At 38.6% G+C, this 14,551-nt stretch overlaps 1 protein-coding gene across 5 annotated transcripts in view; it reads right to left on the bottom strand.

Moving 5' to 3' along the window:
• The window catches only part of FNDC3A (fibronectin type III domain containing 3A), a 110,756-nt gene that overhangs the window by 26,561 nt on the left and 69,644 nt on the right, over positions 1-14,551 (bottom strand). For all 5 annotated transcript variants that reach the window (XM_079318836.1, XM_079318835.1, XM_079318839.1 and 2 more), the window contains 7 exons: positions 13,709-13,981; positions 11,610-11,668; positions 5,897-6,054; positions 4,679-4,738; positions 1,729-1,867; positions 1,230-1,283; positions 503-627 (listed from right to left, as the gene is read on the bottom strand). In XM_079318836.1, coding sequence (XP_079174962.1) covers positions 503-627; positions 1,230-1,283; positions 1,729-1,867; positions 4,679-4,738; positions 5,897-6,054; positions 11,610-11,668; positions 13,709-13,981 — 868 coding nt within the window. The remainder of the gene's footprint in view (positions 1-502; positions 628-1,229; positions 1,284-1,728; positions 1,868-4,678; positions 4,739-5,896; positions 6,055-11,609; positions 11,669-13,708; positions 13,982-14,551) is intronic.

The raw sequence follows: 14,551 nt of genomic DNA, 5'->3' as shown, positions 1-14,551 counted from the left end.
AAGTATAACTTCACAAACCATTTTTTTTCCAAGTTCTTACTTATATTCTCCACAAGTCACATGTCATTCATTTAAAAATTCAAAACAAAGTTTGGTGCTCTACAACATCTGAAAAGTAGTAATTAAAAGCATGAACCACATATCCTAAGCATTACAATAAGCTCTAGAACTTCCAAAGGATTCATTGATATGGTTATGTCATACTCAGTTTATTTCCCAGGGTAACAGGAGACTAACAGACACCTTAGATGAAGGGACAACATCCTGGCACACAAGCTACCTGCAAAAAAATAATCCAATCACATAGTGTGAGTTAACTAAGCAGTTGGACTAGAAGATCACAGTAGGTCTCTTCCAACTGAAATATTGTACATTCTATATTCCATTTCAGATCATTTGGATAGAAGACCTTTTTTCTTTAAATACAACCATATGTTTTTCCTAAAGTAGCACACACATGCATGCATATGAATTCCATATTTATGTATGTAATAGCATTTACCTCATTCCCATGTCATTTTTGGCTGCTAACCTAAAGGTGTACCCCATTGCTGGTGATAATTTAGTGATCCTGTACTGCTTCTGTTGACCATAATAACACTGGCAAAACTCTCCATTTCCTTTTCCCTGAAAAGTAATAAGTTAATCATATTATTCACCTTATTACATATGCATCCATCAATTAAAGTACATGCAAACACGAAGTAAAATCCTTTTTTGAAGTTAAATATCACTCAAGAATCTCCGTATGGTGAGGCAGTAGCATATGACATTGTATTAAATTAGCAGCTTCTTTCCTTCCTTTTCATTTCCCAGTTCATTGGGACTGGAAGAATAAAAGCCATGGATCCTGCAGCTCTGCCATCTCAGGATAGCTGCCCATGTAGAGACTGCAAGATTGTTGCAGGGCCATAGTTGATCCACCCACTTATTTATAAAAAAAAGACTGTTACAGGACCCTTCTGTGTCAGCTCTTGCACACAGTGTTGGACTACAAGTGCAAAAGACACTATGAAGAGTGGCAGAATCATGCAATTAAGATCCTTTAATTTTATATCCCCAAAGAAAAAAAACCTAAGCAGTAACTGTATTTTAATAATTGCTTCAGGAATTACATATTTTCACATGCCTCTAAGCAGAAATCTCAATTTTCACACAACTTGATCTGCACAGTCAGATACAGCTACTTAAAAAACAGGATTAAAAATACAATAGAATAACTTGCTTACTTCATCCCATTCTAAAAGGTAACTGTGGATTTTGGAACCATTATCACAAGATGCCTGTAACAGGAAAACAAGAAAATTAGAATTCTAACTGGATACAAGACCACTTAAAAAATGCATGTATGGGCCAAATAATGAGAACAGTGAAAGACAAATAATGTACCCCTTATATGATTATTTCAGTTACCAGGACAGTCCTAGTTAAATCGCCATACAATGAACGCTTGTTTCATGTTTATGGATTTTTTCCTAATTTAGTCCTTGAAATGCATTGGGTACTGAACTCAGTAATTTTACCTTGAAAGACCCCTTGCTTTTCTGTGAATCCTATTTTTACTCAAGCCCACATTTAACCCAGTAAATCTATTTCCAGTCAGGGAACTGTGACTGAAATGAACAGGTTTGAAAAAATTTTTAATTTCAATGAACTGGTATTTAATTGATAAATCCACAAAAATTCTGAAGATTTTAAAATATTTAAAGGCTGTTAAACAATCCTTACCTTCCACTGAAGAGTAAGAGAATTTTTGGTCCGATTAGTTATCCTGGGCAGATTTGGAGCATCAGGTTCACAGCTTGCTGTGGTAAAACTCTCTGCTTCTGAAGGATTCCCCTTCACACAGTTGCATTCTACTTGTACTCTACAGTGGAAGAAAGTCAGTCAATAATATTTTGCTTCAAAATCTGTATAGTTTCCAAAGAAAACTGAGCATTTGGAATTAAGTTGTTGTCTTGCTGCTTTATTATTAAAATAGTACTGTTATAAATAAATAACTGAGGGAAACATCTCGGTCAATAGAAGCAATAAGAAAGAAAAGAGTCCTTTACTTCAGATGTACATCATTGCCATCAGTCAGCTTTAGTCTCACAATTATATTTGAAATATGTCTGTTATTAGGTGTACTTTGGTTAGAAAATAATGGTAGCATTTTGCAGGCTCATTATCTGTTGTAGAGATATAAACTTATATAATGAATAATTCTTCTGCAAGTGCTTTCGTCAGAAGAGCACAATGAAGCTGTTGACGTATTTTCAGAGTATCCTCTGCTCTCAAATGAGCGTCCTGCTGAGCGTGTTCACCTTGTCCTTTCCTTTAGTAAGGCTATGAATTAGCTCTCCACATACTTCAAAAGACTGGATTCTGCTTCTGACTCAAAGAGAAATGGCTTGTTTTTCAAAAGGTTTGTCTCCAAAAGGAAATACATGATAATCATCTGGCCTCTCCTGTCCCCCAAGCTGTGCAGCTATGCCTTGCCACTTCTATGGGTCAATGGCACATTACTTTCTTCTGATTCATCTGTTCCTTTGAAAAAAGCACCCAAAACCAGAACTCTCAAAAAAAACCCTTTGCTCTGATCACCAATATAAGATCTGGGTTGCCAGAAGATACAAAAATCCTGATATATTTTTGATGCATGAACAGCAAATCACAGGAAATTTGGCTTTATAGATTTCACAAACACGATGAATACATTCAAACAGTGACTAAAGTTGAACACAAAGCTGTGTGCGCTTGCATACAATTAATTTCTAATTATATACTATTATTTTGTTAATAATGTGTTAATATTAATAATAATATTAATTTATTAATATTAATGAACAATACTAATTTGCAATTAGTATGTCAGTTATCTTGGTGGTTGAGTCGTTCTAGTCGTTGATTTTGTGCAGTGTTCATACTGGCAGAATTCTGTTTAGGAAGAACTTGGATGGCCACGCCACTGATTCCCATGTATTGTCTACAACTACCAGAGTTAAGCAGATAGAAGAGGACTTAGGCAGAAAATAAACTTTTTAGGCACTGACCCTTACGTTCCATGAATTTTCAACTTCAACCTTGTTGTATAAAATATATAAATGCTACTAAAAATAGTAACAAAATCACAGATAAAAATTTTCATATGGAAGAGCTTAGAGGCAACTTATCCTGAGGCATCCTTCTCCTGACCTTGTACTCCAGACAGTACAGGGGCTCAAATTAAATGAGGGCTGTGATAAGAACAGACTAATCCTCTTTTGCTTTCAGTTTGACAACCAGGACAATATTCTGGAAAACAGCTCTGGGAGGTATAGACCCCTTCATACCAAGGACTGCAAACCTAGCTCTCCCACTTGAGAAAATGTTAAAAAGGCTATTGTACAAGGCAAATCCTATCCTAAACCCGATGTGAAAGGAGGCAGAACATTGTTGACTGGGACCCATACTCTGACACACTTCTGTTCCCTGTGCTTCCTACCAGCTGCCTCTAAATTGCCTCCCTTGGTCAGTACACAGGGATCTTGGGGTCTCCACACACTCAAGAGAGGCAGGACATTCAGAGTCATGTCTAAGAAGGTACTCTACACTTGCCATTACCTTCTGAAAAGGCACTTCTTTTAAAGAAGCCTTCATTTCTGCCTTCACAATGATATTTTTTGTAAACTCCTGTATTCACACTATTTTTTTTAAAACCAAGAATAACAGAGTAATTTGGGTTGGAAGAGAACTTAAAAGGTCAACTTGTCCGAACTCCCCTACAATAAAGAGAGACATTTTCAACTAGATGAGGCTGCTTTAGAGCCCTGGCCAACCTCTCCCTGAACGGTTTCCAGGGATGGGCCATCCACCATCTCTCTGGGCAAGCTGTTCCAGTGTTTCATCACCCTCAGTGAAAAAAATTTCTTCCATATATCTAGTCCTCCCTCAGTCCCCATACTGCTGTCTATCCACTGGAGAGGTGTGAGAAGAGAGGTTGCCAGTGAAGACTAAGGCAAAAGGGTTGTTGAGTACCTCAGCCTCTTCCTCATCCATAGTTACCAGTTTACCAGTTGTGCTTGTCTGGGAGAATATGCTTTCTCTGACCTTTGTTTCTGGCTGACATAACTATGGAAGGCCTTAGTCTTTGCATCCCTTACCAAGTTCAGCTGCAGATGAACCTCCAATATTTAAAAAAAGAGGGAAGAACAACACCTAACCACATCTTCCCAATCCTATGCTATTTCTTCTGACCTACTGAACTAGTCAGTGCTAGAATGGTAGAATTATAATGAGCTGGGTGCACATTTTGTCATGCTGATGGGGCCAGGTTCACTGCTCTACTGGAGCAAAGCAAAAGTAGCATGATATGACTTCAGGTGGCCAAGCAGGGAGCATCTTCCAGTGCAAAGTATTTACCTCTGTTGCTTGTGGAAAATTGAAAAGCAGCATCTGTGCCTTGCTCCAAGGAAAAAAAAATAAAAGATAACTGTGCTGGTATAAAGGAAAGGGCATGAATATAGGATGAATATGCACCCATCTTGTCTTATGCTGTCCAAAATGGACTGAGTGGTCAGCTTAGTCAAAAATGTTGATTGTGACTCAAAAGAGGGTGAGAAGTGGCAAAGACCATCTCTGAAAACTTAGGAAACTACACAATGAAACTTTTAAAACATTTCCACTGAATTTAATGAAGAGAAAGTGAGATACTCACTTTGCATGGTAATCAGTTGCTGGCCTGAGATCATTTACAGTAACTTTATTTTCTTCTCCACTGGAAAGAGATACAAGTTTGTTTTAAAGACTGCTTCAGAATTCCATACATTTATTAAAAAGCCTGTGTCATCTAACTCAACACACATTTTATGAAATGTATTTGCTAAAAGTTTGTCTTTTGCTAAATACAGCAATGTGTAAATGCATTTATCTCTGAATTTTAGAGGCTTCTTGTGTTATTCCTGTTCTTTTGTCCTGGTGGTTTGAAGGCACTTTTTTGTTTGCCACTTTCTAAAGAGTAACAATTATTTTCTTCTTTACTTAGTAAGAAAGCTGCATGTGTATGCATCCATGTTATTACTCAAAAAAACCACTGAAGTACTGGAGCCTATAGCCTTGAAAAAAAATTATCTAAAACTGTACCTGACTGCAGATACCTACTTGTTAGAGCCTAGAAGACAGAAAAGGCACCAAAACACCATCTATTAGTCTGCTTTTGCTGACATCAGCTTATCTCAGCAAAGGTAATTTCTCTGCCTCTAGTTTTTTGGATAGGGATACTCAACTTGTAATTACATGAAATCCATGGAGTATGACTAAGATAAACTAGCTAGATATAACTAATAGAAAACTCTATACTCTTAATTCATTATTTTACTGTCATATTTCTCCAAATTGCAAAAAAAATGACAAAAAAACCCACTGTGTTAGGAATTAAACAATTGAAGAGTTTTGTTTGCTTTGCTGCTGCTGTCAGTTGTCTTCTGTGTGAATTTGCTTTTTTTTTTTTTTCCCATATCTTAAGACTGTCTTTTACCAGGATTAATTTCACTGAAGGGAAGAATAACCTTACTGGGAGGAGGAGCATGTGCTGACATAAAAAGTAATAAATCCAATTTATTTTTCTCACTACTTGTATGTCTCACTACTTGAGAACTCACAGTGTCTAGTGCAGCTGGTTGAAATACAACAGAAATGGTATTAAAATATGCTTCCAACATGTAAGAACAAAATCTTTACATTCCAGTTGATGGCAGAGATTTCAGTAATAAAATAAAATAAAATGAATTCTACTGAAAAAGTTAGCTAATTTCAAAACAGAAATGACACAAAACTGCTAATTATCTAACTTTCTGGACAACAAGCAGATTTTAAATGAGGTTTTAAAACACATATTTCGATGCACCAGTGACTAAATAAACCAGCCAACACCTACATGTACACAGTTTTGTACTTTCCATCTTTTCCAGTACTTGAAATCATTACTTCATAAGTATAAACCTCTGGTATGTCATTCTTGTCTGTGTCTTCTCCAGCATCACTGGATGGAGGGGACCACATCAGCAGTGCTGTTCTTGCCTGAATATCCGATACCTGTAGAAACACAAAGTTCTGAGATCTCTGCCATTTAAATGCTATTGTACAAAAATGTTACTCTGCCACAAAGGATCAAAGAAACAAAAGGAGAATCATGTACCATTAGCAAATCACAGTATTTCTATGATATGCTAGCTACAACTAGTTTTTACAGATGAAATCAGGTTGGAAATGCACAGAATGCCATGAGAAAAATGCAATGCTGGGCAGGGTGCTGAGGGCAGAGACACCAGTGGGTACCGGACGCCACCCAGTGGGCTGCTGAAACATGGACCAGAGCGTTGGCAGGCACAGGGACGGCAAAGCACATCCTGGGACATCAGGCACTTCATTGAAACAGGCTTCTGGCACCTTTTCCTTGGAAGCTGCTGGTACTATGACTTTAACACCTTCTTGTTTCTTATAAAACATAGAGAGATGAAGGCATGTTCACAAGGTCCATGTACATACACGTAGAAACAATATCCTGAAGAATTTCTGTGGTGGTGTTTGCCTGAGCACCCCACCCATTGCAAAAAGGCCAGGATAAGAACATTGGTGTGGTAGAAATAAGAGTATAACCAATGTGTGTGACCTCCAACTATTCAACAAGAGGCCCCAGCAGACTAACCATGCTAAAGGCAGTGACCCTCAGGTTAAATGGAAACAGAGAATCACAAGGAGACTCCTGAAACACAGAAGTCATCAGTTTTAGAAGTGTAGAGGTAGCATGAAAATTTGTAATGGGGGGCAGGTAAGACATGCTGGAGTGGAACAGAGCAATGATCAAAACCTGGCCTGACAGTGTGGGAAATTGCCCTGCCAACCACTGCTGCCTCCATTCAGACCTGACAGATGCTGTGAGTAGCTGCACCCCAGCTGGTGCAACAGCATTTTGGGGTGCAGCAGACATGGATTTGCAGCTCAGGTGAGTGCATGTGACCTGGTGGAGAGCTTTCTCAATGGCCTGTGGATTAGCAGTTTGTAGGGAACAACAGATTCTAGGAACAATGCAGTCACACCCAAAGCTACTGAAGCAGCCATGTCTTCAAAGGAGACGTGTGACAAGATGTACCCAGACTCTGAAAAGAGTGAGCACTGCCTGAGACCCATGTGTGCTGAGACCCAAGGGGCTGAGGATGCTCGTGTTTTTATAGGTGAGTGCACAGGTGCATGCAGGTGATTAAAAATTTTTAGGATCTGTTATAGAAGAATGCCTAGAAATTTGTGGCTGTTCATAAGTATTGCACATCTGCTATTGTGGTTTTTATGTTGCACCCACCTACTGTTTCCAATCATTTATAAGTGAAATCAAAGCACATTTCATTATATGAAATGACTGGTTTTACAGTATGACAGTAGTGTATGTCTATTTTGGGAATAATTGCTTTTGAAAAATCTATTACCAGAGTATCAGAATCAAAAAGCTATCTTTACAACTGGTGCTCTCAAATTGCTATAATCTACTGACTGAACTAAGAAATGGAATAGGTCAGCTTCAAGAATGAAGCAGAGAGAACATGACTTACTGATAGCAAACAGAAAGGAAGAAAAACTACACTATGTGAGCCTCAATGTCTTGGAAATAATGTCACTAAACCATTATGCACTAACAGGACTGTATATCATATCCTAAAAGGAATCAAATGTTGGTAGGACTAAACACTGAAGTTTCTCTTTAAAATCTGGTAAGAAAAATTCCACTACTATATTAATGTGATCACAAACTAGACCAACACTATCTATAACCACTGCAGTAAAAGTCTAGCATTTCTGGAAGTCTCTGGAGTTATGGGAAGCATCTGATAAAGTTCCCACTTGGACAATCATTACCCCACCCTCCTGAGTCACAAAAAGTGAGGGAGAGAAATGCAGGTTCACCAAGGACCTACCGTACTTAAGGACTAGTGGATCGATTTTAAGAAGATCTGTTCCTTTAGGTTTAGTTACTTTAACTGATGAATTTTTTTCCCTAGTGTCCAGGTAGTGTCCCTCTTACTACCAGCTAAGCCTACATGGTGTTGCCACCATGGAGCTGAACGTTAGGCCTTCCCTTCCTTTTGCAGTTGTTTCTCATGCATTTGAAGACTGTTAGCATTTCAGCTTCCCTTCACCTATAAAATCTGATAATTCTCATTGTTCTCCTTATCTCCTACTGATTCATTTTTCTTTAGTGCTTTGCCCAGAACATCTCATCTAACACTTTGCTAACATCAAACTGCCACCCGATAGATTACATTTTCTTCATACATAGGATATTTTCAAAAAAACCCTTTGTGACATATGGAAAAATAAGTATTTTTGAAGAGCCAAGATTTAAGATCAGGAGAATCCACTATTATTATGTGCTCTGAGACACTTGGGAGTGGCTTTTTCAAAAAAACATGGTATTATTACTTTGTATGCTTATGCAAGCAGCTGCAATTGATTCTGGTTGCAACTCTAAGCACCATATGTTTCTGCAAAGCAGAGTATAATACTTAGGTCAGGCTCTAGCACTGTGGAAGCAAGAGGTGGGCATGTCTTCATAAGCAATCCAGCTTGCCATAGTGAATCTCCTCATTAAAGACGTTACACATGCCATTAGCATGTGCAATCTGGATTGCATTCACAGTAACCAAAGATACTTAACTGTGAGTGAGGTGCAGCACATGCCAGAACCAGAAAGTATGATGTTCTCCAAGGGATTTGCATGCTATATAGCCAACCTTCAAATTCTGAGCTCTTACTGCCTCTTATTAAATACTCAGCTTTCTGCCTCATTCATTTGGCTTTTGCCTTTTCAGGTCTTCTTTTCTGCTTGCTTGATATTTAGTTAACAGACATGACAGCTGGTGAAGACTCTACTCGAACACTGAGGTGCAATCTGAGAACCACTTCAATTTACATCTGGGTATAAATAGTTCAAGACCCCTAAGTAGAAGGGTCATCTGGTGTCAGTATCATGTTATCAACTTGACTTAATACTGCCATGTATGAAAGGATGAAGGATCCATATGGGGAGAAGTTCAAGGAAATCAGAATCCAGCAGGAGTTTGGAGGTGGCAAAATTGATGCATTCCATACTGCATAGAACTGAAATGTATTTGTGAATGAAAGAACATGACAGAGACCACCACGTGATTTAGACATTCATGCCCTGGACCTGGGCATTGAGACATGGGACAGCCCAGGAGGTCACAGCCTTCAGCAATACTCCAGGCTTTTTGGAATAGAGTATGGTACAATGGACACTGTACTGGACAGCACCCTGTATGACCATGTGATCATATGGCCACCACCATAGTCAGTACTGCCTATGCCAGCATGGTTCATCCAGGGAACAGAGTACTGATGATCCATCAGAAACCACAATCCTCATAGTGTTTCAAAGAAAACACTAATTAAAAACCTGCAGGAATATTTCTGACAAGAACCACAAAGAGAAGGTGTGAAAAAAAAATGTCCTGGCTCATTTGAAAGTGAGTAAAACATTTCCTTGATGAAACTGTGGGAGGGTGGCTTGGGATCCTGCAAGGCCCAAGTAGGCAACACAGACTCCTATCACATCTCCCTCAAGCTGCAACATCAGCTAGACTTCCACCCCCTCAGAGCCCTGACAGTCCCTTGCCTTCATGAAGCATAAGCCTCTCCAGGTGCTGGAAGCCTGGCTTTTTGCCTTGTGTACACTCTGTATCTGTAGCAGACTACCACTGCCTGTGCCTGTGATGCCTTCTGAGGCCTGCAGAGATCACTTGCTGCACACAGCTACATGCAATGATGTTCAAGCAAGAGCATAGTGGGGAAAGGAACTAGGGTGCTTGTCTAAAAGGCATGGATGGTTGAGTGTTGAGGGCAGAACAAAGGGAAGGAAAACACGATAGTACTGGCACTGCATTGCTTTTCCCTATGTCATTAACAACACAGCACAAGGCCCCCCTTGATCCATTCTTCTCAGTCTCATTTCAGACAGAGTTCAGAGCTCCCCTTGGCAATGCAGCCATTGTTAACAACCCAGTTTCAGACAGCTCCCACCTAAATGCTGCTTAGCCATCAATGACACAGGAGTGCTGATGTCAACCCATCCTGATGCCTGGACACAGCAGGACACCAAGTGTTCAGGACTTCCTCTATACAATCCCTGCTCAGTGCTTGGAGGACCACAGAATCACAGAATGACTGGAAGGGATCCCTGGAAGTCATCTGGTCCATCTCCCTTGTTTAAGCAGAGCTATGTAAAGCCAGCTGCCTGGAACTATGTCCGGACAGCTTTTCAGTATCTCCAAAGAGGGATTCTCCACAAACTCTCTGGCCAAGTTGTGCCAGAGTCGACATCCTCACAGTACAAAAGTGTTTCCTGATGTTCAGTGGGAACCTCCTGTATTTCAGTTTAGGCCCATTGCCTCTGGTTCTGATGCTGGGCACACTGAAAAGAGCCTGGCTCCATCCTCTGTGCACTTGCCTTGCAGATATCTATATACATTGATAAGATCCCCTCTGAGCCTTCACTTCTCCAGGCTAAACAGCCCCAGCTCTCTTGGCCTCTCCTCATCAGGCTGTAACGAAACATATGAAAGAAGAATCAAGACTAGGGCACTAAACTGGGGTGAGGTTGCCTGGAAAGTGAAGGGGAGAAGGTACATACATTGCTGATGACTGGAGGAAGTTGCTGACTGACTGGACAAACCCATGGCAAGCACTCCCTGGAGCTTCAGTTGTATGAACTATGCTACAATGGGGAACAGAGACTGTTTTTACTCAGGCAAGATGGTGGACTCAGGATTGTGGTGATGATTTTTGGAAAAGATGTGCAAATCTTCACAGAAAGACTGGGACCTGGAAAGGTCCAGGCAATGAAAGAAAAAAAACACTGGCATGCTCTAAAATGCAAAAAACTACTGAATCTTGCAACACTGCTTTAAAGAGTATCTACACAAAAACATGCATTAGTTTCACAAACTAAAAATGTATTGGTAAATTTTCAAGCAGGTAGGTCAGAAGTCCACTGCTGACAGTCACCTTCCATGGTGAATTTTATGTCTCTCTTCCCTGAAGCTGCCAAAAATTCTTAAAAGAGAAATAGGTCATATTTTTTCTCTACTTTGCAAATAAGGTTTTACAAAACCTCATTTTTGGTGATGTTTTCAAAACCTTGTCAGGTATCTCTCATGCCTAGAGTTATGTGGTGTGTAAAATTGCTTCCTGAACAGTTAAGACTTAACAAAGTTGCAGGAAATTGAGAACAGATTCTGCAGTATAATATTATGTTAAGCATCACATGCCACTAAGCAGCATTATAGTACTGGCAATGTTACAATCTCTCTCTGTGTTTTTAAATAATTCTGTTAATACTGAGATTCACAGAAGAGCCAGGAAGAATTCTACAGAATAAGTATCAAGACAATTTTAGCTTCATAGATGTTAATACACTAAAAATTGCTTTGGTTGTTTACAGTCCAGTGACTGGAAATTAAATGAATTTACTTTAGTATGGAAAATTAAAGACCTTAAACTTAAGAGAAAAAAAAGGAGGTGCGACTGTGTGAAATTGCAATAGATATATTCTGATTTTATGGAAAGCTTTTGTTACTTACCACTGGCTTGGCTATATTAGAAAGAAGTGCTTCCAGTGCTTTTGTTTCTTCATCCTTTTCTTAAAAAACAAAATCAAAGCAGAAGAGAAGTATCCATGAATACTGTGCAGCAACTTAACAGTGAAAAAGCTCTTCAAATTCACCAATTGCACACAGAAGAAAGCATTTATAAAGTAGAACATCTTCCTAACTTGCATTCATCTAAGACAACATAAAACCAAAAAAAGCTTTGAAGAAATTGTTAATATAAAACTATTTCTAAAGCCCTTCTCTGCTTTATGGAATACAGAAAGCCTGGTTATAATTTATTAATGTATAACTTTAAACCTGCTGCTGCTCTGGAGAACTTAAGATCTTGGACATATCCCACAGATTTCTCTTCAGATGTAGATGCAGACAAGTTACAGCAGTTTAAATATGTTATTGCACATCAGCTGGAAGCCTACTGGTAACACTGTTAGCCTTCCTCAATTGCAAGGGAAACAATCTAAGGTGCTTTGTGTCAGCTGAAGGTATAGCTGGGCTTTATAAATGATTTATAGTTTACAGAAAGCATTTTATCTGTTTTTCTCACATAATATTTTAATTTTATTATCTCAATAGTGTAAGTAAAAAGGCTAATTTTGAAGGTGTGGCCAGGTATTTTTAATTCATTTAACCTGCCTTAAACTAAACATTAAAAAACAAAGCCAAAAACAAAACCAAAATTATTTTTTTTAAAAACAGATCAAATCTATTTCCAACTTTGTTTCTAGGATGGTTTATGCTGTTGAAACAAATCAAATGCTTTTCTGACTTGTATGATAACTCTAAGTCACCACCTTCGGTTTGACAAATCTAAGTCTCAGCACATAATTTTCCCCAATGTCTCCTGAAATAATTTTGAAAAGCAGACTTCCCCATTTTTCATATAAAATACTTCTAAGGAAACATCACCATGATTTTTGTAACATGTGTAAACAACAATACATTTCATCACTTGTGCCATGTTAAAGTTAACTCACAGATAAACACCAACAAAGTAAACTGGAGAAAGTAAAACTGAACCAAGAAAGTGAACTGAAGCTGAACAGAAAGCAAACTGCCATTCTGGAATTATGGTGACAAATATTTAAGTTTGGAGCAATAGTTCCCAACTTCTGATTTTAGGTTGTATCTCAAATGTGACCTTTGGCAGAAAGCTTTCACAGGATATCATTTGCACATGTTTTTAAACAGCTCTCATAGGATATCCCAGTTTTGACTAGATGCACTTTCTTCACAATTCTTTTGGTTTACAGCAATGGAACATACATCAGCACAAAATTATTATCTCAAAGCAAACTTCAGAGAATTGAGAAAAATCATAGTTTATTTCCCTTAGCATCACCAATCACAGTTCCTTATTCTGAAAACAGTACCCCTGGCTGATGACGAGGTTATGTTCCAATCTGAAGGACTACAGCAGACCTTGCATAGGGACACATCATCAGATTTGACAGTGACTGTATGACTGAGTGAATTCAGTCCATCTATGAGATTACAAGCTTTCCAGTGAAATAAAGATAATAAATCATAAGCATACTCCCTATGGTAATGTCTTATAAAACAGGGACTAACATGAAGACCAGATTGTTTCTACAAGGGCCTTTCAACAGAAAGTGGGCAGGGATAGATAAGTTTTATGTAACAGCAGTATTTCTTTTACAAAATATTCTTTATCAAGCTGGATGTATGTTTTCTGATTCAGACACTTGATTCTTTCCATGTTTCCTACAGTATCAAGCAGGCCATCAATATTCAGTGATTCCTTAAAACGCAAGCACTCCGAACAAAGCAGAGATTTTTCTTTAAACAGCATCATGAAGTGTGACTCATAATATTTTCTCAAATTTACATGAAGACTTCCATACCAGAATTTTTTGCTCTCTTAGGCTCACATTCCCATGAGATGAGCATCATTAGATTCATCACTCTTAACTCCCCTATGTAAGTCAGGGCACGGCTACTTCAAAACTGTGAAAATGTGGTGTTCCATTTACAAATGTTACGTTCAGCCAGACTCTGGACTTGCATCATATATTAACGTGTGTATATTTAGTATTTTTGATAACACCTACCTTCTACTTCTGTGTCTGTCTGAGAATTGCTTTTTCCTTTACCCAAAGACTTGCATTTGGTAGAACCTGTGCTTATACCAGCTGCATCTTGTCCTTTTGTAAGTCCATTAGGCTCACTTGTAGGAGAAGGACATTTCTGAGGAGATGATGGAGGACTGTTTAATTTATCCTTTTGAGTTCCGTGTCGATCTTTTAACTTTTTTTGTAACCTTTCATATGTTTTACTAGACCTTTCATCTCTAAAGTTGGATCTTCCATGAGCAGGCAGAGTATCTAAATGAAGGAAGGAAAACCAAATCATTAAGAACAGAATCTAATTTTAAAATCTACCTAAAAATGCTATGTGAGTTAAATGTGCACGTTTTTAAAACTGTATCTTTACTCCTATTTGAAAACTGAAGTGTCCAGCAGGTAAACTGCTACATACTAAATGGACATTAACAACTTGTTAGGGAGGAAAGTGTAATCTTTCCCTCCCTCATATTTTCTCCACTTAAAAATTATTCTTGAAACATTTCTATAATCTTCCTTGAGCAGTGAAGTACGGGATAAAGTCTATAAAGAACAAAATGTGCTACTTTATTACAGGAATGCAGCCAGAGCTCTAATACTTTAATGATGCTTCAGCAGGAATCAACAGGGAATACACCCATAAAAACATAGAAACATAGAACCTGTGATCTGGGGGAAATGGAAAGACACTAAAACACTGAAGACAGTATGGCCAGGCCTTGTAAGAGCACTATACCTGTACACAGCAACCCCAGGCATTGCTGCAGTAGCACCAAAGTCTCATCTGTAAGTCAGAATCAGCTTTGGAAAAAAGTCAGTACCAGACTACTG

The sequence above is a fragment of the Erithacus rubecula genome (assembly GCF_903797595.1).
Source record: "Erithacus rubecula genome assembly, chromosome: 1".
NCBI lineage: Eukaryota > Metazoa > Chordata > Aves > Passeriformes > Muscicapidae > Erithacus > Erithacus rubecula.
Note: the sequence above shows the minus strand (reverse complement) of the source record. Positions and strands in the feature narration are given on the sequence as shown.